General features: G+C 38.6%; 1 protein-coding gene across 2 annotated transcripts in view; it reads right to left on the bottom strand.

Moving 5' to 3' along the window:
* tpcn2 (two pore segment channel 2) overlaps positions 1-22,197 on the bottom strand; it is a 30,874-nt gene that overhangs the window by 7,736 nt on the left and 941 nt on the right. Inside the window, exons 1-19 of one of the 2 annotated variants that reach the window (XM_042421879.1) lie at positions 15,989-16,200; positions 15,810-15,865; positions 15,084-15,160; positions 14,066-14,243; positions 13,817-13,933; positions 13,311-13,417; positions 9,419-9,491; positions 8,656-8,755; positions 8,499-8,564; positions 8,307-8,371; positions 6,813-6,904; positions 5,151-5,232; positions 4,370-4,459; positions 4,159-4,278; positions 4,003-4,062; positions 3,550-3,678; positions 1,797-1,846; positions 868-967; positions 201-272 (exon numbers count right to left, since the gene is read on the bottom strand). In XM_042421879.1, the coding sequence (XP_042277813.1) occupies positions 201-272; positions 868-967; positions 1,797-1,846; positions 3,550-3,678; positions 4,003-4,062; positions 4,159-4,278; positions 4,370-4,459; positions 5,151-5,232; positions 6,813-6,904; positions 8,307-8,371; positions 8,499-8,564; positions 8,656-8,755; positions 9,419-9,491; positions 13,311-13,417; positions 13,817-13,933; positions 14,066-14,243; positions 15,084-15,160; positions 15,810-15,865; positions 15,989-16,028 (1,674 nt within the window). In that variant the 5' untranslated portion in view covers positions 16,029-16,200. Of the gene's footprint in view, positions 1-200; positions 273-867; positions 968-1,796; positions 1,847-3,549; positions 3,679-4,002; positions 4,063-4,158; positions 4,279-4,369; positions 4,460-5,150; positions 5,233-6,812; positions 6,905-8,306; positions 8,372-8,498; positions 8,565-8,655; positions 8,756-9,418; positions 9,492-13,310; positions 13,418-13,816; positions 13,934-14,065; positions 14,244-15,083; positions 15,161-15,809; positions 15,866-15,988; positions 16,201-22,197 lie in introns of those variants that run through there. The other variant, XM_042421873.1, reaches the window with a different exon arrangement.

The following is a 22,197-nucleotide window of genomic DNA, read 5'->3' as shown; positions in this document are numbered from 1 at the left end:
AAAAGATGACAGGTTTTCACCTGACACTAATCAGTTAAAAATGCATTCATAATATATGAATACTCTTTTATTTTGTATTTTCTGTTCAAATTAATAACATTTGTCTTTGATGGACTCCACTGACAGAAATGTTACTATTTTATATCATATTTTATAAGTTCAGATCAGCTGGTTGATGAAAGTCAGCTGATGTCACTCACCACCAGGATCCCTGCGAAGGCTCGGAGGTTTTTCACCAGGTCCAGCAGTGTACTCGCAACCAAAGCCATGAGCTGCACAACAGGATACAAGCATGAATTTGACAAAGGCACATAAAGACCAAACCAGTGTATCTGTGATTAGACTGCAGCATCTGTAAAAGAAGCTTTCTGTTATGAGTAATGATGAAATCATTGTGCACTGGTATGGCTACACCTGTGGTGTTTTACTGTATTCAACCCTGTTGGCAGTTCACAATGGTCCCAATAAATGTCAGAAGGACATGTGTACAGTAGGTACCATGCAGAGCCCTTTAAGCTCATACATGAGCACAAATAAAATAAAAAATAAACTGACTGTATCCTGATATATTTGACAGGGGATCACAGTAAAGAGTATGTATGGCTATCTCAAAGTTTACTTTTGATTTTCTCTTTTCAGATGTGTAACTACTTCCATTTGCAGAGCTGTGATGTGATTGGCTGAGAGTGTATTTATTATATATTCCACTTCACTCAGCCCTGTTGCACTCTGTGCTGCTGCAAACACATCAACCAGACACACACACACGGTCTGCACACCTACTGCTATGCACTTGTTGCTGTGCTTGGACGATTAAAATAAGCTTTGAAGTCTGACTGGAGCATCATCCTCCAGCATCCTGCTTACCTTGATGTCTGGGATGATGCGCAGGAAGCGGAAGACAATCAGCATGTTGACCAAGCGAATCATCTCCCACAGAGACATTACACCATGAGAAGACGGGTCCCTGTTGTGACACACACACACACACACACACGCACACACACACGTCAACAGAGCTGTACAGTCATAAAAGTAATGTAATCAGTATTTTTATATTTGGGACTACTGGGGATTATAATTGAGAAATAAACCACAGTTTTGTTTTTGTCCAAATCAAACTGAAGTGAAATGTGAGATATTTGGCAGGTCATTTAACAAAACTCACTGGTTTTAGACACGTCCACAATTCTTAAAGACTCTTTTTTCCTGCTGCTTTGAAATATATTTTTGTGTACAGTTCAGAAGCATTTTGAGTGTTGCATAAGCAGCGTCTTTATTCCTGTATCCCGACAAAAAATGAGAAGTGCACAGCTGGAGAAGAGGTATATTTTGGACTTGTCTTCACAAAAGTCAGTAAGTTTGTTTAAACACTCTGCTGTGTGTCTTTGCATTTTACTCTCATTTATCTTTAAAATCTGAAATGCTTTCATTCCAAAGATGTGTATTTGCTGTGTGTTTCTAATGCTCTGACAGAGGAGGGAAAGCCTCTGGGAACAGTCTGCAGCTGTTCACTCTGACAAAGTTTAAAATATTTGTAACCTTTAGTGACTCTGCTGCTATCTGCCTCTGTTCTCGTCTGATATTGTTTTGTAATTTTTCTCTCATGTAAGTTTCTTTTGGTATGTACTCTGTTTTTTTGTCCAGGACTTGTTTCTAAATGGCAATTCTCAGTTAGACCTCATTAGATAAAGAGTAAATACAGAATAAAATGGGATGATCACGTGAGAAACACAAAGTGGGGCTGAAAATTAAAACACTGACTGTAAAATGAATGAAAGTAAATAGAAAGTTACCAGTGGGAATAAGGAACCCTGTAGGTGATATATATAGTGATCTGTAGGACCTGATGGGAAAAAAAACAAAGGTTCAGGGATGAAAATGATAAGTGATAAATACAGCATGAAATGATCATGTAAACAATAGGTGGAGACTAGGCTTGGGTGGTATCAAGGTATTACGTTATACCAGAGTATTTAGAAATGCTGAGGGTATGATTTTCAGCACTGTCAATGCTCCTCTTTCTGTTAAACTGATACAGAGATGCTGCATCCAGGTGATGTATTGTAGTGCACAGCATGTGTCACCAGAGGTCAGTCTCTACTGGTGGAACAGGCAGTTGAGCTGAGAAAGATGGTGACTGTGAGTGGTATGGAATCATGAAAATATTGCCACATATAACTTTATCTTGAGATGACGTCTGCCAACTACAAACGCAGTTTATTAGCCGCATGATTTTATCATCAACTGCCAGTCTGCCACCACTACCCGCACATCACCTCCATTCAGCCCACTGATGTGTTGGTCTCCACCGTGGCAACAAGTGTCATTGGGTCCTCCAGCAAGAATCTATGGAAGAAGGGCGCTTATTTCCAATCTATTCATTATTCTAGGGGCCATAAGTATTTAATCCCAGCGAGACTTGTCTAAGTAGACTAATTGCAGATTAGTCACACAGCATTGGAGACTAGACAATGTCATACACGCTCAGATGACTTCTATCACCAGCAGCAGTTACATTTTCTTTCTTTTCTTTTTACACAAATTCCATCATATACCTCGATAAAATGTCAGGAAGGTATGAAAAAATAGATACCGCCCAAGCCTAGTGGAGACACGTTATCATTTACTAATGTCACATGATTTGCATCAATTTGTTTCGCATGGAAAATGTTCTGCCTCTGAAAAGTGAGCATCAGAATATCACAGATGGGATTTCCAGGAGCCAAAAGGAAAGTTGTGTAGGGAAAAGAATATTTTATAGAAATTATAGAGTGAGCACTCAACACACAAACATATCCAGAGAGCTGCTCTGTACAAGCTGTTAGAAAGAAAAATTTAAAAATAATTATTTATGAATATAATACTGGATTATTTTTAAACAGCAAATGAACAGTTGGAAGTGCAGGAACATGTTTTGAGTAGGCAGTGCTGCACAAAGACCTGATGCATCACTGAAGATCATCATATGACATTATGTAATCCAGTATGACAATATGAAAACAACAGTTACCCTGTGGAGGGTAACAGTGCAAACATAACTTTTGTACATCCTGCATTGTTTACACCCGAGTTTACTAAGGTGCATTCCTCTTCTTCTCTGTCTTTATTGGCTCATTACAGCCACCTGCAGATCAGTGGAATAGTGTGAAACCACTGGCAGGACTGTGTATCACATCACCTGTGTGCATGAGCATGTGCATCCTTGTGAGTGTGTGTGAGACGAGCAAAACAGGACCTGCTCATAAAAAAGTGCTCTATAGCGCTCTAGAGAGAAGCCCCCATAGGGTATCTTCAAGAAATATAAAAATAAAAGTCATTATTACACTAAATATAGGAAAGGATGTGTGGTTTGTGTTCACTGAACTTGAATTTGAGTGTGAAATGTTTGCACCTGAGCTCTTTTTTTCTTCCAGTTTCTCACTAAGTGTAGCCTTCAGTGTGAGTGAACTGCAGGTGTATTTTGCTAGATATGATCAGATATCAATATAATGAGATGACAATAGATTGTTATAGAATAGAGAGGAGTGTGTAGCAGAGCTGTGTTACCAGTAGCAGGATGGTGAGGAAGCCATCAAAGATGTTGTTCTTGTAGGAGAGGTACCCTCTCCAGCCAAACGCAAAGATCTTCACACTCATTTCAAACAGGTAGTAGAGGATGAAGCACAGGTTGATGATCTGATGGTTGAGAAGGACAAAGGAAAGGTAGAGTGATTCACAGTCAGTCTGACATATTCACAATTTAAACAACACTGCAGATTATTACATGCACAAACACCATACTGACTCACTCTTAGACACTTACTGTACCACTGTTGCTGCTAAAAATGTACATTTTGTCCTGAGGGTGATGCCAGAGGAAAGGCCCTTAAAGGAACATTCTCAATTTTTTACAAGGACCAACAGTAACCCCTAATCCTCTCAGCTGAATGTAATCAGGAACTTTCATGGCAATCAGCTTATTAGAGTTTCATATTTGGAATCCATGAGGAGTGAGCTCACCTCCATGATGTAGTTGTCTCTCTCTGTTGTGGACTTTTCAGAATTTAGCACCAGGACAGTCTGAAAAGACAATAAATGTTATATGATAGCCAGCTTGGTCAGTTTCTCAGTGTTTGTATGAGTATAGGTGTGTGTGTGTGTGTGTTTTTAACTTACACATATGGACATGACGTTGGCCAGTGCCACCGCGTTACCAAGTATAGTGAGATAGTAGTGACTGAAGATCACCTGCAGCCTCTGCAGGACTGGAGAGTCGTAATGGGGCAAGGGAGGGTGCTAGGAAGACACAAACACACAGAGAGTCAGTGACCTGATAAAACAGATGTGACAGTGAATGTAATTTCTAATGAAAGGTGAACAGCTCTACCTCTTTGATGCGGTCTTTGTCCAGTTCATCAAATATCTTCCTAAACTGCTCTCGATCCATGTAGCCCACAGTGTCATGCTGCCGCACCTCCTGACATGTTGGCAGTCCAGACGGTAACAGGCACACGGGAAGAAGAGTGAAGAGTAAGAAAGAAGAACCACAGGATGATCATTCTCATCTGAGTCGATTTTAATTTGAAATATTCTTGTGATGTGAACAATTCAAGAACTTTATTCATAGTATGATCTATGTTGGTTTGTAGTCTTTTCATTGGATTTGTTGACAATAAAGAGTAAAAAAAATCTCATATATTGAGACAGAGTGAGTGTGTCAGTCAGTTTGTTAACACTGGTTTACTCAGAGAAACAAGGTTTCACAGGTTAATATGCACTGTAGTAACTTGTTACTGTACACTCATTTAGACCTCTACAGGCTACTTTGTGTCAGTTTCAGTTTTACTTAATTTTTGATTGAATTATTTTATATACGAGGACACATCACTCCATGTACTGATCCCTCCTGTCCGCAGTCTATTGTTATGCACATGTGTACTTGTAAAAAGCTGATCAGAAACCTGGTTATGCATACACATGGAAGAGAAATCGGCGTTCTCCAGGAGAAATCCAGCAAGGGAAACCAGGTTCCTCTAATTCCCAGTAACCAGCTTTCATGTTTACATGACACTTAAGAAATCATCTGAAGAAATCAAACTGTAACCTGGTTACTACAGTGCATGTAAGTAGTGTGAATGTGCAGAGAGTGGTACAGTGTCAGCTCTGACCGTAGTGATGGCCGCTCTGTAGTAGCTCTTCATCTGGACCCTGGACATCACCTGCAGCACCGTCTCAACACGCAAACGCTCCCTGACAGAGAAAACAATACAATGTGCTGCAATTAAAGTCCCACCTGTGTGTCTGTAACTTCACTTCCTTTAAATATCTGACTCTCTCATGCTGGATTAAACTATGTGGGGTTCCTGATATAAAAATTTGCTGCTGGACCACTATTGACCAAGATTTGGGAGGAGAGTCTTGAGGGACCACTACAGTACCACCTGCAAGGTGACAAACAGTCACCAGGCTAGTTTTTGGTAGCTTTGCTAGCTTGTCTTGTTGTACTGTAAGAAGGTAATGGGGAAAGAAGCGTGTAACACAACTGTCATTCAAAAACACTGAGAAATGGGAAAAACATGGTGAAGCTTTTCCTCATTCTTTCACCTCAGTTAGTGAAAAAGCTCTCTCTGATTTAATCAATGCAAAACATGTTGAATATAAAAACAATGATAAAATAAGGACATGTAGCAAGTTAACTTCCCTATTTATGACTTCTAGTTATCGAGTTATATTTTGATTTTCTGTGTTACAGCTGATTTTTACAGAATTTCCCTTTCAGTTCTTTAATGCTTCCTCCAGCTCTGCTCAAAATGTCTGTCTGGGGAAATGTCCCATAATGCTGTGATGATAAAGGATATTACAATTGTGATGAATCACTGAGTTGTGCCTTCTTTGAAACAAAACTTGTGGTTAAAAGAGAAACAAAGGTCATTTTCAAACATGGATTTTTACTGAAATGTTCCATGGCGACATTTTCAAATAAAAAGTAAAACTTTCAGTCATTGTGGTCTATGTAACTAAGACAACACTGTAACAACAGTTCATAGTGGTCAGTCAGCAGTAAACAGGAGTAGAACTTCAACATAACAGTGATGTATCCATGAACACAAATGACTGAACACAACATGGTGTTTGTCCAGCATAAAAACAGCTGTAGAGGCCATCTATTAAAAAATACAAATCTCGCTATGTGGATGTTAAACATACCAGTCTGCACTCCAAGACATAAATTCAATCTGCATCATTTGGCAAATTTAATCTCCTTTGACATTCAGAAAGCATGATTTTCATTTGTTCTTGAGGATGAGGTGTACATTATGTTTTTGCTCAATAATCAATGTCTAAATGTGTCCCACAACATCTCTGCTGTAGACCTACAGTACTGCAGTATGAGGGAGGGATTTTTTTTAATCTTTTGATAAGAACTGGTTACAAACCTTGAGTATTTAGGAGTGTTATTGTTAAATAATCTGTTAAATGTATTACTCCACGATGAAATATCAACATCACTGTAATAATTTGGGGTGACGATATTTTCCAACAATATATGTGATTAAAATTATTTTTTCAAACCGTTTACTGAGACTTTTTATCAACTGTTGAGTTCAATATGTGACATTTACTGTGTTTCTGGAATCTGATGCCCCAGTGGGTCGTATGGCTAATGATACAAAATAATACAAATGATGACATTACCGCTAAACACACATGTATGTTTTCAAAGGATCAGAGTTGAGATAATATGCCTAGAGTGTGTGTGTGTGTGTGTGTGTGTGTGTGTGTGTGTGTGTGTGTGTGTGTGTGTGTGTGTGTGTGTGTGTGCGTCTTACTCAGCAGCCTGCTGAGCTCCCTGGCAGCTGAGGACTTGGAAAGCAGCTCGGATCCCCAGTCGCCTCCTGATGATGGATGTTTGGACCGACATCTGGACCGAAACATGAACAGTTCAAATATTTGAACATAACATCACTGTGGATTTATGTCCTGTTAGTGGCAATCTGTAGAATCTGTCTTGTTGTTTCCTCTGCTCACTGACACGCTCTTCTGAAGCTTAAAAAGAATTAAAAATACGGGCAGACCATCTACACTATTTCTGTTATTATTTAATCATGGAATGTGTATTATGTTACCGCAAATTGCAGCTTATATTTTGTGTAAAAATATTGTTTTTTAAGTATACACTGAAAAAATAAGAAAGAAAGAAAGAAAGAGAGAGAGAAAGAAAGCCTGGCTTTCGCAAAAGGGACCAACACTTCTAAAGCTCACTATTCAGAATTTCTAGTATGGGCTCAAATTGGACATGGTGGCCAAACCGTGTAATTACAACGTCACGTGATGCACACTGGCCCAAAAAGACTTTTTTCCATAGATTTACATTGTGAGAGAGATGTCTGTAAACCAGCAGATACATTTTTTTGAGCGTCACAACCCCCATGAAATGACTCGACTCACTATCAGAATTTGATCCATTCAGTTTGATCACATCCAGTCTCTAGTGAGCATGCTCCATGAGTGCATGCGGCCCATAGAGTGTGCGCAGTATGTTTTCATCCGAGTAATTTGTTTACAGCGGGAAGTGGCTTTTTTTAGCCTCATGCACCACTGAACAACTTTCATAGGAACGAACGGGGCCCAGTTCTCTTTACACATCCATGGGTGCAGTGACTGTGCGTAGCTCCCTGGAGTCTTGTTATGACATATGAGGTTGCCAGGTTTGTCAAACCACCCAAATATGGCAACTTGTGCTATAGCCAGAGCATCTTTATGCTATAGTGGAGAATTTAGCTGCTACAGAACCTGATATTTCAACTTAAAAGTTGATGATATGTCAATGTTGTGTTTGAAGTTTGATTCTTCCCCCAAGTGGCCAAAATATCAGTTATTGCTATTGTTATTATTTATGGAAGTGCAATAGTAAAGTACCACTAATCTACTGCACTGAACGTCTCTCAGCTGTAGGCCTGCAGATCAGACTACAGTATGTTAAAACTAGCCAACGATTTGCCAACGACTGAATTTATGTTTAGCACAAAATAATACATCACTACCTGATGTAGGGTGTATCTCTCTGCATATGCCAACACTTGGTTTTCCCATTCCAACACACGTCATAGTCATATTTCCATCTGGGAACAATTTCATACCAGCGGTCACCAGATTTGTCTCTACTTTGTCTGCCACACATAATCAAAACATCAGTCACCAACAGTGCTCACTGGCCACCAGACTGTGCTTGCACGGGCAGCGGGTGTGAATGTAAATGTTAACTGCTCAACCAATGTTCCCTGGATAAATAAGCATGATGTTATGCTGAATGCGTGACTCACCAGTAAATATCCTCTGAACTGGTTATAGATGATGGCTGTCAGTAAGTTCATCAGAAAGTAGGTTCCTGAGAGGAAGCAGAACAAATGATCTCAAACAGTTCGATAAAAACAGGTTTCAAAGTAATATAATAAACTACTGTCACTTCAAGTTATTTGAAAGCTGCTGCACAGACAGCGAGAGTCACTGCTTACCGATTACACTGAAGGTGACGAAGAATATGGCGTAGCCTCTGTTTAGGGAGTAGGCGGGGATCATCACTGTAACGAGACAGAACAAATGTGGAAAAGATGATTAAACTATTCAAATAGTGCAGTTCTATAACATCATAGCATGTGACTGACTGCGTACCGTCAGGGTTGTTGGCTGTTGTGAGCAGCACCAGCAGAGAGGTGAGGGAGTTCGTAAGGCTTCTGAAATGCAGCCTCCACTCCTCGTTCCTCTTTGGATCCTGAACAGAAACACAGAGAGAGAGATTTAGCAGAGTACTAAAATGTGATCAATATCAAAAGGCTTCTCACGTTTGCTGTTTTTTTTTCTTTTCTTTTTGTACACTGATTAAAGACATGACTTTACCCTCCAGGGATGTCTGACACACATTTATCGTTAATTTTAATGTTTTATAGACCATTTGACTCATAAACATATCAATATATACATTGATCATGAAACAGTCATTAGTTGCAGCCTTTAGTTAAATACGTGTTTCACAAAGGCAGATAACATATGTCTTTTATTGACCGTATGATCGTTATCTACATTATTTCTTTGTTCATTTAATTTCCATTTTTGTCTCTTGATTTCTGATCTCTCTTCTCTCACAGATCTCTATTTCTTCACACAGTCTTCAATACATTTCTCAATGTTTGGAACACACATCCACATTTATGAGGAGGTCATGTGATGTGACACCACCTGACCTAACACCACCACACCCACTGCAGATACAGGAGTTAAAAGTCTTCAGCCAACCAATTGGTACTGCCATACCAAGAGCTATGCCGTTACCATGGCTACATAAAAAACACACACATGTCCATGCAAGCTCAAGTGTCAGCAGTACAGTACAGTAGTGTGTAATTAACAGGGCGTGACCACAAAGACTGGAACTCACCTCTGTTTTAGCAAACAGCAGCATGCCGATCATAGTGAAGAGACAGAGGTGAAGCGCCAGCAGCAGGATGACACTGTAGAGACAAGAGAACATACACACAAGCTTGAGTGGCAGTGAATCTAAATCTTTCCTGACTTTCCATTTATTTAGAAAAACCTTCATTCAGTTAGAAAGGAGCCACTGCTTCCAGAAGTACTGTATGTTTTCCTCTATAAATTCCCAATATTCCTAAAAATAAACACTGTATGAATAATGTAAGAATACTATAAATCTATGCTTTGGAATTCCATATGAATAATTTCAGTTTTCAACTTTCTGAAAAATCATGTTTTCCCAGTTTGGCTCTAAATACCCATGAGGCTCAGCTGCTGTTGCTACAGAGCTGCTTTGTCATTGCAGTTGGGATCAAATCACAGCACCATAGTTACTGAATTCATCCAAAATTGACCCAGATTCTGTTTGAAACTGCTGTGTGTTCAATCACCGTTCTAACAAAGTTTAAACTTAAGCTTCTGTTTACATGTTAGAGGTGGACACAACAGATCTTAAAGCTTGATGATCGCATGGTTCTCAGTGAAATTCTCCCTGAGACTTATCTCCTTCAGTTTTCATGTTCACAAACTTGTACTTTTGACTTTTTATCATAAAAGATATTTTCTAACGCAGGTCTGATCTTTTGAGCTGATTATTCAACCAGGAGAGTTTTCACCCAACGCTGGTACGAGTGTTCCAAGTCAGATTCAACAAACTCTGAACTGCACAAACTTGTTGTAAATTGCTTGTTTCAGTCTGATGAATGTCAGCTTTTCATAAGCAGGTGCATATGTGCTCGTGATATGTAATAAATAGCAAAAGAATCCTAAAATTGCCATATACAGCAAGGTTCTGTGTTCTGATTATTTCATTCACAAAAATGTTACCAAAGAGTAAAAGGAAGAATTTCACACCACAGACCTTCAAGTCCTGCTGTCAGAAATCAGCTGACAAACACATAAACACAGGAGTGCTTGCAGCACGTGAAAACTTAACTGAAGTATGTAATCAACCTTAAAAATTGTCTGATTTGATTTTCCGTTCATAATGTGTAGTAAAAGTTGATTCAAAGTTCCGTTCATAATGTGCAGTAATGCAGTGCAAACTGCAGATTAATTTGAAGCATATGAATTGCATGTACTGTGCAGTGATAACATATGATGTGATCTTTGTGTGTCCGGCAGCAAACAGACGCAGTTAGTGACTAGCTGGTGAACGTAGTGGAGAAATTGGCAGCTGAAGAGACAAATATTTTCCTCAGGATTTGGTGGAGACCAAACTAAAGCTAAAGGAGAGTGAATGTTGGACTTACATTTATCAGGTGGCTAGAAATATGACTCCAAATGAATGATAATATTGTTTCATGTCTGCTGATTGTATAAGTAGGTAAGCTAACATGTATGCTAACAAGTTAGTAGTATAAAAAGGTGACAATATTTCAATGTGTTCAGCAGCTTGTTTCCACTATTCCAAGTGTCCTAAAAAATCAGTCATCAGTTATGACAGGTTTAAAGCTACCCTATGGAGTTTTCTTGTAAACAAACCATTTGTCACCAAAACACTGGTTTGTTATATCCACTGTATCCTGGTCTAACAAACCTGTTGAATGTATTTCATTCCTCATAAAACATTTTCAATGCTAATCTTTAAAATATTTTCAATCCTGTATTGTTTACATCCATGTTTGCTAGCTTGCAGTCTTCTTCTCTGCCTTTGCTGGCAAACTGCTACATTTGTTGGCAGGTCACTGCTGCCAGCTGTCAATGAGTAAAACAGTGTGAAATCTTTGGCAGGATTGTGTATCACATTTCTGTGTGTTTATGCATGTGCGTCCTCATTCATGTGGTACAAAACTTGGAAACCATCCCTCCATACCACTACTAGTGAATCAAACACTCCACAGCGTACCTTTAAGTGGTGATAGCATGATCAGTCTGTGGTCACATTATAGGGAAGCAGGGACCCGTTGACAGAAGTGAGAGTGCTCTGAAGTCTTTGGTGGCTTTTTTATTTCATCAGAGGTGAAATAAAATTCAAGATAACCGAGCCAACTGTGGTTTCGCACAAATAAACACACCCACACCTCTGCACAACCCTGCAGGAAGGTGCCACAATGCCAGATTTTGTGTGAATGCAGAGCTTTATCCTGTCCGCTGTGGCCTCTCTGCTCTGTGTGTGTGTAGCTCTGCCTCGCCCTCGGTCAAGCAGAAACACACACCTGCAGCTCTTTATACATCCATAACACAGAGACAGAGAGCAGAGCAAAGAGACAACCATGTAATCTGGTAGCATGTTCCCACCTCACACCTGCGTGCTGTTATTGGCGGGGGGCTACACACCCGCTGCCAAAAGGTTGATGCCCAGAAACATCCCGAACACAGCAAAATAATAAGAAACTAAGAGAATACAGGCAGAGTCTATGTACATACATACACCATCACACACTTCTAGTGGGTCATAAGTGATGATTGAGAGGGATTACTTTTGTATGAGTCTATCCGTTGTTTTAATAGTGGTATACCATACCTCATACAGTATTCCCATTGCTGCATTATAAAGCACTAACCCTAAAATCACCTATAATGTTCTTGATAAAGACCTGATACTTTATGATAAACAATGCTTTGATGTTATATAAAAAAAAGAAAAGAAAGAAAATTCAAATGATTATTTCAAAGGTTAATAAAAACCTTTAAACTCAAGAAATAACTTCAAGCCATTTTATTTCCATTTAGTACAAAGAGCGCTGTCTATTACTGAATTATCTTTGATTGATGATTAGTTGTAGCACCTTTTTAGGAGAATAATCTGTAATAAACGTCATATTTACTCAAACGAGCATATTTACATTTCAGTCAACTCAGAGCTTCTTCCATTTGGCACCAACTAAAGAACACACAAGAACTAAAACTGTAAAGTGAGGAGGATTACAAACCGATTTTGAAAAGTGAGGGGGATTTATAGTTGTGTGTTAACTGCTTCAGTGTAGTTAAGGAGCAAAGGCATGTAGGCTACCCAGTAGCTGACAAATGCCTCCTCAGAAATGTAATACATGTTGAGGCTGTAGCAGCTACAGAGATATCACATTCTGATGCCAAATGTCTGTTGCCAGTAGATACTGATCAGAGACAAGACATCGTTAAGGAACTTAAAGAAAGGTTCAGTAATGTTTTAAAGGCACTTCCACTGCAAACCCTCTGCTTGCTGCTCAGTCACAGTGAATGACATAATGTAAATGTTGTGACATCATGACAGTGATTCAGTGATGTGACAATAGAAGTTAACTGGATGTAACTGCAGCATTGCTGCTCTATATCACAAAACCTACTGAAATTGAAGCTCATACTCTTAAGTTATTTTCTTAAGACTATGTCATACTGTCTTAAGGCTAAGTGCACAATATAATACTGTCTCCTCTGCTTTCTGTGTGAAAATATCCAATTCAAATTCAGCCTTCAGCCTTCACTTCTCATAAGACAGAGGTAGAGAAGGAAACTGCCTTGGGAGGAAAGGCAGATAGAGATTCAGCCTTCAACTCTTAATTCTCGGCAGAGACTGACAGAAACTCCCTAGAGATGCAGTGAATTAATTAAAAAGATCTGTTAGGGTGACGAATATGGGATGTTTTGTGATGCACACGTCTGTATGTACAAATACTTTCACTGAACTTCATACAGTATCTTTCAGCCTCAAGCGGTCTGATCCATTTGCTGATGTTGATATTGCAAAAAAAGACTCTTGGAGACAGCGAGCTGTTTGTGCAAAACTGTAAGTATCAATGGTGGAACTCCTGTTAACCCCTTGAGTGATGTATAAATCCAGCTTTAGAGAGGCCTGCCCATGTAAAGGAGTCGCATACCTGGCAATCTCTGGCAGAGTCCTCTTGATGCACTTGAGTGTCTTTTTCATCAGGGAGGAGTTTTGCAGGAGAAAGAATGGCCGGATGAGTCGCCGTACTCTCAGTTTCTGATCAGTTAAGAAAAGAGAAGATTACTTATTGGAATGCAGAGTGACTGACACATAGTTTAGTTGAATTCTGTTTCATGTTGTGCTGAACCACTGACTTCTCTACAGCTACAAACATACTGTGCATAAGATATAACACTGTGACTAGTAAAGACAACAGTTGTTAGATGAAATCATTATTGGTTTTGGTCTTTTCATGGGATTAGTTGCTATAAAGTCAGAATATCACTCGCCTTATTCTTTTACAGTAAATTATCTTATCAAGCTCATGTCATGTCTTACTAGCAGTTTTTTTCTGTCAGCTACAAGTTTTTGTTTCACTCCTGTATCAATCACTTTAATGAACTCTGCTGTTTGATTCCACCACAACCTGAGCAATAAATGCTGGAAAAGCCTCACCTCATCACAGACCATGCTGACAGACAACACCCAGTCGATGACGGAGATTGAAATGACAACAGTGTAGCCGATCAGCCATTTGCTCTTCCTGAATTCCTCCCAGCCAATCAAGTAGCTCTGAGGATAAAACGGATGGAGTGAGGCGGTGCTTCAAAGCCAGATTATCACTTTGGAAATGTCATATGTGTGTTTAACCAGACAGCTGCCAATGTCCTGGGAGCAAAATGTTTCCATCCTGGCTCAGCTCACCTTGACAGCAAGATCGAGAGTGAAGATGATGAGGCAGACCATCTCAATGCTCTCGGTGAAGCCACAGGGAGGCTGCCAGGGCGGAGAGCGATGCCGAGGGTCCGAGGAGACGGACAGGGAGGACGGGCGCTCCACGAAGGCCAGCAACAACACCACCGCAATAGTCAGGCCTAAGCCCCTGCACAGAGAGAGATGGGAGAGCGGATGGACAAATGGCTAAAAACTTGTTGTATAGATGTGATTTAAAAGAATTTGATGCATATCAGCCATTCTGATGTGTAAATCTTTCCTGTAGCACCAACATCATGCTGTGTTTTCCAGCTGTACGCATAAAATAGCAAAATCTAAAATACCCAGACATTAAAAAGGCTCTGAGGAAAAAACTCAACCTGGTAGACTGCATCACTAACTTCCTGTTGTTGTATCTGCTTTCCCTCAAATTTCATTTAGGTTAGCAATTTACAACCTATAGTTCTTGTTTATTTTTTCCAAAGGCACAGAGGCTGTGTGTGAAGTTATAAATGACTAAAATGCAGTCAAGTAAAACTTTTTGTATGATCTAGAAAATAAAGTTTTCAACAATTTGTCAATTAATAGTTTAGTCGATCAACAGAAAATTGGCGACTATTCTGATTCTGATTAATAGTTCATGTCATTTTTTCAACATTTGATGATTTCAAATGCGGAACTTTGCTTAATTTCAGTGCTCTATATTAAAGGAAGTTGATTCTCTTTGTGTTTTGGACTGTTAGTCAGACAAAACAAGACATGTGATGACATCACCCTTGGCCATAGGATATTGCACCAGGCATTTTCCCTGATTTTTAGTGTTTCACAGATCAAATGTTTAATTAATCAAAAAAGTAACCTGCATTTTAATTGATACTGAAAATAATTGTTAGCTGCTGCCCTAAAGTATCTTAAAGTAAGTATTTAAAGCATCTGGTCAAGTCATCTCTGATCAGTAAGTGTATGTGTGCCTGCAGACAGTAAACACAGAGAGAAAGTGTGAACTAACCACTGGCATATCCTTGAGTAGTACCATCGATACAGGCGGAGTGACCTGGCATCCACCCGGTGGTTGATGGACCGATACTGTAAGCAAGCAAGCAAACTTGATTAATATAGGACTTTTTAAAACAAATGGAAGATGACAACATAGTAAAAAGTAAAGGAGACAAAACAACAAAGAAAAGCAATGGAAAATACAGTATGCTTAAAATGTGCACTGACTTTGATTCTCTATTTTGTGGGAGGCTGTATCAGACCAATCTTTGGTCTGTATCCCTACACACTCTGATAACTCAACGCAGGGTATCTGCTATACTGAGTACCAATCCCCTACCAGTGCTGTCTTTCACCCAAATTCAAAACTATATATATGTACTTCACTGCATGGAGCTTATTGAGACCACTTTCAAGTAAGCTAACAGCTGGAGTCTAACAGAGATGATTTACTGAGGCAGATGAACAAGGTGTTCCAGTAGTCGACGTGTGTGACATAATAAAATAATTCATTACTTTTTCTAAATCTTTGGGCTGAAGGTGGGTCTGACTCAAAGCAGGACTGAAGCATACGTTTCACATATGGCTAAAATTTAGTGCTATGATAAACAAGACATTCTTATCCAAAACAGCTTACAGTAATGTAAATGCATGAAGGAGGATGAGCATGAATGTTAAAAAGAGATCTATGAGGTTCAGTCCTTCCCAGAATACCATGCATGCTAATTTAAGTACTCACCTGTATGGCGTCCTCGATGAATACAACAGCTTGTTGGATATAGAGGTCCTCATCATCTGTGGACAGACAGACAAGTGAGAGTAGTCCAACCATCTGAACTCTTCCTTGATCTCAGAAGCAGAATGAACACAGATCTTTACATATTCCAGAGGGGCTACGTTCTGAATCTACATCTGTACCTTCACTCCGTAACTTTGTGCAATAGTCTGTACACAACATGTCCTCTGAGTGAAGCAGACAGCAGAAACTGTCTCTGGGATGTTGTTGTCTGTGGAACTGGTTGGATAGGAGTTTGTTTTTTCTTGAGGCAAAACTGGGAGCAGAAACTGGGAAACAGCTGTGTGCTGTGTTAAAGGTGTGGCTCTCTGGTCACATATCAATACATTACTTAAAATGTCAGGTCACAGGACATTTTAATGTTAGCTGTACCTCATGTTAGTGCTTTATAATGCAGCACACTCAGCTCCCTACAGATGGAGTTTAATGAAAAAAACTTTGAAATTAAAATCTCTCATCTCAATCTTTTGAAAGACTCAAGTATTTGCAATTCCACTTTTAATTGCTTCTCTTAATTTGAATCTAATGTCTAACTTGACCTTTATTTGTAAAACTGGTGGAGTGCCCCTTTAAAGAACTCACCAGTAATTACAGTGTGATAGTTGGTCTTAGTAGTTTCAGTAAAATTGAAAATGGTCTTTAAAAATGATAAATTTGGTAAATACTGGTCTGTGCAGATAGATAACCAAGACGCTGGACATTGTTCAGAAACACAGAGGCCACATAATTCCCTGAGTATCACAGATATTTTAAGATGATTTCTATGTCTGGTGCTTTCACGGAAGGAAAATCTACTTATTATTACAAATCCTACAACTGGCTGTCAGTAAGTGTATCATAATTAAATGGTTGTATAGTAATATAGGTCCAAAAACTATGAGAACTTTATGAGATGGAGCCAATCACATGTAAGCCAATTATAAGCCCTAATTTATAGAGAGGTGGAGTCCTGCAATGGCCCTTATAATGCAATGATGTTACAGTATTCAGTCCATTCTATATTGTCTTAATATACATACATACCACACATTTCCTGATAAATTAACTGACATGTACTTCTTTATTTTTTATGCATTTATAGAGCAGGAAAAATGTGAAAGCAACTGGAAACTGGATAAAGATAAACTTAAATGTTAAAATGTGAAATTATACTGAACCTGTGCTGTACTGTATACAATGCTAATATCAAAATAAAATCTAGGTAAAAAAAAAAATCATTAAATGCAAACACTAATGCAATATTTTCTAAAGCTAAAATGATTAGTTGAATAATTGATTAGTCAATTAATCGAGTATTTTGATAATTGATATATTGACAAATCTTTCACAACTTTCTAATATTTGCTGGGGATTTGATGCTTTTCTTTGCCATATATGTTAGTAAATGGCACATTTTTGTGTTTTTGACTGTGAGTTGGATGAAACAAACAATTTAAATCATTATCATCATCTTAAGCTCAACCAAACTGTTCACTATTTAATCAATAATGAAAATAATTGTTCCTGTAGTTTTAACCCTAAAATCTTGTAAACGCCACCAAGTGTCAAGTCAAGTCCATTTATTTTAGTGAACTAAAGCCAAATCAAGCATATCTATCAACACGAAACATCTGCCTTAACCAGTTGGGTTGAGAGAGAAAAAGGGAGGGGGAGAGGAGAGACAGAGACACAGAGAAGCACAGCAATAATAATAATAATAATAGAAATATGACTAGTAATAATAGTAGTAGCAGCAGGCATCAGGGTGGACCATGGGGGCAGCAGCCACAGAACCATAGAAACCCACGACACAAGAACGCACATAACTTCGGGGAAGATGTCGAGTTAGTAACATGCATTGATGGGACATGAATGTGTACAGATGGATAGGAGGAGGAGGAGAGAGGAGCTCAGTGCATCATGGGAAGTCCCACCGCAGTCTAGGCCTATAGCAGCATAACTAGGGGCTGGTCCAAGGCGAGCTTGGTCAGCCCTAACTATAAGATTTATCAAAAAGGAAAGTTTTAAGCCTACTCTTAAACATAGAGAGGGTGTCTGCCCCCTGGACCGAATATGGAAGTTGGTTCCACAAGAGAGGAGCCTGATAGCTGAAGGCTCTGACTACCATTCTGTGTCTCTCTCTCCTCTCTCCCCCTCCCTCTTTCTCTCTCAACCTGACCAGTCAGGTTGATCTTAGAGAGAAAGGGAAAGTTAGATATAGGTCTATAGTTGGCTAAAATGCATGAATCAAGAGTAGTTTTCTTAAGAAGAGGTTTAATTACAGCTACTTTAAAAGGAATGTGGTACATAACCTGTTACTAAACACAGATTGATCATATCTATTAAAGAAGCGCTAACTAAGGGTAAGACTTCCTTAAACAGCCTAGACATGAAGAAATCGTTGAAGTTAGTTCAGGAAGGTCAATTGGAGAAAAACCGTCTAAATCTTAAACAGCTCATGAAGTCGTTACTACTGAGAGTTATTGGAATATATGAATCAATAGAGTTATGACTCTTTGTCAGCCTGGCCAAAGTGCTGTTTTTATTCTCCTCTATTATTGATGAGTAATGGGCTGCTCTGGCATTACAGAGGGCCTTCTTATGTGGTTTAAGAGTTATAACTTATATTAAGATATCTTTTTTTGTTTTTGCCAATCATGCCTGCAGCCAGACTCAGCCAGAGAAGGGTGTGCTTTAGAACAGAGTACAGCAGTATAAAGTAGAGTAGCATTATAGAGATAGTAGAGATTATAGAGATAGTAGAGATCATAAAAGAATAGAGTAGAATCAGTCAGGCTGTTGTTAAAGCACCTAAAGCTATCACAGCACCGGCTTGACTCCCAGCTGTCAGGTCATTATGTTCAATGACTGTAACTTTCCTATACATGGTTACATAGACATAGACATGATGAGTCAGATCAGGTTGCAAACACACAAACACACAAACACACACACACAAACACACACACACACACACACACACACACACACTTGACTCAAAACATCACAGCAGGATGTGTCATGGTGGTTGTGGAGGAGGGTGCCAATGACAGGGGACTTCACATTTAAAACGGTCACAGTTCTAACACACCCCCAACACACCATGGACAAATGAGTGTGAGCTGCAGTTCTCTCTCTCTCTCTTGTGTAAATATGAATTGAAGTGGCTGCATTGTTGATATGACAGACAGATAAAGAGATTCCGTCATGAAATAGGGTTACGCCACTAAATATCACTGATGGAGGAGTTTTAAGTTATTACTGTTTTGAAATTTATTGATACCTATTATGATCTGTGTGTCTCCAGTGCAGAGATGTCCAGTTTAGCCTAGCTTAGCACAAAGACTGGAAGCAAGGGGAGACTGTTAGCATAGTTCCCTTCAAAGTAAAAAAAAAAAAAAAAACACCTGCCAACAACTGTAAAACTGTCCTTTCACCATATTTTTTCTGTCTCTATTCTTAAGAAAGGGAGAGAGGGACATATGACATGTGACAAAAGTCTCTAGCTGGAGTCAAACTGGGGACGCTGCACTAAATAGTCCAATATTTACTCTCCTTTTAGCTTCAGTTTTACTCTCCACCCACTCCTGAGGGAAATATCTGTCTGTTTAGCTGCTAAATGTTCTGCTTTCTTCACCAGCTAGTTGCTAACAGTGTCTGTCTGTTGTGTGGCGCTGAGCAGATAGTGTACAATGGTCTGCTGCTGATAGATAGACCATCCAAACAGTAAAGCTAAACAATAAGCTAAAAGAGGATATAAAGCTCTATAGAGCTGAGGGGAACTGCAGAGTCTGTGAAAATTCTTTGTGGGTTCATCACTTTGAGAGACCTCTTTCACATTATACCTAGTCGTTTGATCAACTGTTAAAATATTAATTGTTTAATATTGATTAGAGCTGCTTTAACACTCTGGGGTTTCATGTGCAAATGCAAAAGTATTCATTTGTCACTTAACAATATTTCTAAATGAATTGACTTGGCATTATGTGTCAACTAAATAAGCATCCTTCTAAATGAACTTGCTATACTTCCATAGAATATAATAACTTAATCAATGAAGACAACAGCCTATCACCACCCTGTGTTCACGGTGAGGTCGGCAGGTATGCACACTGTTGTAGCACTAAACAAAAACCACATGACTCTTGGATGAACCCATGTCTTGTTCGGGTTTGAAAAGATGAGACAAGATGCAAAATGTAATTACGACAGAAACAATAAATAGTAAATAAATCAGATGTAAATCATAAAACTTTGGAACTGTTACTGGGTGTATTTTTCACTTTTGATGGATCTATGCTAGCAGTTTCCCTTTGCTCCCAGTCTTTGTGCTAAGCTAAGCAGATGTATCTCTATACTGGATGTACAAACATGAAACTGATCTTCTCATCTGAATCTGGGTATGAGACAACACAAAAGGATTAGAGCTGCAATTATTAGTCACATAATTGATCGGCTGAAAATTAATCAACAACTATTTTTATAATCAAGTAATTGTTTCAGTCATTTTTAAGAGAATATGCAAAACATTCTCTAGTTACAAAAGTGAAGATTTGATGCTTTCTTTTGTCTTTGATGATAGTAAACTAAATATCTTTGGTTTTTGGACTGATGGTTGAATAAAATGACGTTGAAGGGAAATTATAAAAAGCATTTTTCACTTTTTTGTTACCTTTTATAGACCAAACAAACAATCGATTAATTCTGAAAGTAATTGGCAGATTAATCGATAATGAAATTAAAAGTTAGTTGCAGCCCTAAAACTTATTTCCCAAAATGTTGCACTATTCCTTCAAGAATCATCCTTAATCAAAGGAAGTCTGATTTTAATGAACAGTAACTATTAGTTTCTGGAAATATTAAACATCCTTTGTGTGTAAATGTCACACACTCAAGTCCTTGTCCTTTGATAATGGACCATGAGGTTGTACCAATAGCATAGATTCATCCCTATAACAGTAATATATAACAGTATATATTATAAGGAGATTTCATCTGCCTTGGTGTGACATTAGGATTCCATACAAACTTAGCATCCAGACAGAAAACAGAGATTAGACTGGAGACATGACAGTGGAACCTTTCATCCACAATACCCTGAGTCACAGGATAGATCACTGCAGCTTTAACTCTATTAGCTTTAAAGAACATAATAAAGGACAATACCACTCATACTTCAGTTTATCCACTTAACTTGCACAGCAATGTACTACCATGACTGGAGATCCTTACAATGATGCTGTTTGTCACAGGAATTAGACTGAATGTGTGTTTTAATTTTACAAAAGGTTAAAGACACAGTCTGTGTCAGTGGAGTGTTTACTTAAGTAAAATTACCAATACCACATTAAAGTAAAAGACACAGTCCTGCATTCAAAATCCTACTTCAGTAAAAGTACAGAAGTATTATCAGCTAAACTTACTTGTAAGTATTAAAGGTAAACTTTTTATATAAATATTACATTATTAATAGTGAAGCATCAGTGTTAGAGCAGCATGTTACTGTTGTAGCTGCTGGAGGTGGAGCTAGTTTACACTACTTTATATACAGTTAGCTAGTTTAGTCCACTGGTTCCCAACTTAGGGGTCAAGCCACTCCAAAGGGTCACAAGATGAACCTGAGGGGTCATGATGAGTAGGAATGAGAGGAAAGAAGAAAAAACAAGGTTCTGCAACACAAATTTAAATTCATTTTTTCTCAAATCTTTCCTTTTTATGTGAAATATTTGAAAGTTGTAACTCTGTGGGTCTAGACACTTATTTAAACGAAACCATGTGAGATGTTTAGAGAGGAATGTTTAGAAATATTCAGGAAAGACTGAACGCCAGGTGGAATGTCACACAGCAACATTCTTTAAGACCAGACCTGAACATCAGGAGAGAAAGCAGGACCCATATTAAGGTGTTTTATTGGTGGATTTCCCCAAACTATTTCAATGAATTTAGCACAAACCAGGTGACACACAATGTGGAGCTTGCGCGGCCCCTCATTTCAAGGGACTACGGGGCTGTTGCCTACTTAAGCCAGTCAATAATCTAGTGTTGCTATTTTGACTGCAAACAAGTTGATGGTGTTTGCCTGTTTCTTGTTTTTGACGGTCAGAATAAGATTATTTACTCAAGTACTATATTTAAGTAGAGTTTTGAGATACTTTTACTTGACTTAACTTTTTCACTTTCACTTCAACTTTATTCTTCCGCTTCACTGAATTTCAGAGGCAAATATTAGTGACTTTATAAATACAACAATCAAATAGAACTTACACACTAATGCATTAATAACTCAATATAATAAAACTGAAAGGTAAAGCTGGGTTAACAACTGGGCAAAGCTATTGTCTGTTAAGTCAAA

Source organism: Thunnus maccoyii, chromosome 1 (genome assembly GCF_910596095.1).
Source record: "Thunnus maccoyii chromosome 1, fThuMac1.1, whole genome shotgun sequence".
NCBI classification, from domain to species: domain Eukaryota; kingdom Metazoa; phylum Chordata; class Actinopteri; order Scombriformes; family Scombridae; genus Thunnus; species Thunnus maccoyii.
This window is presented reverse-complemented; position numbering and strand designations above follow the sequence as displayed.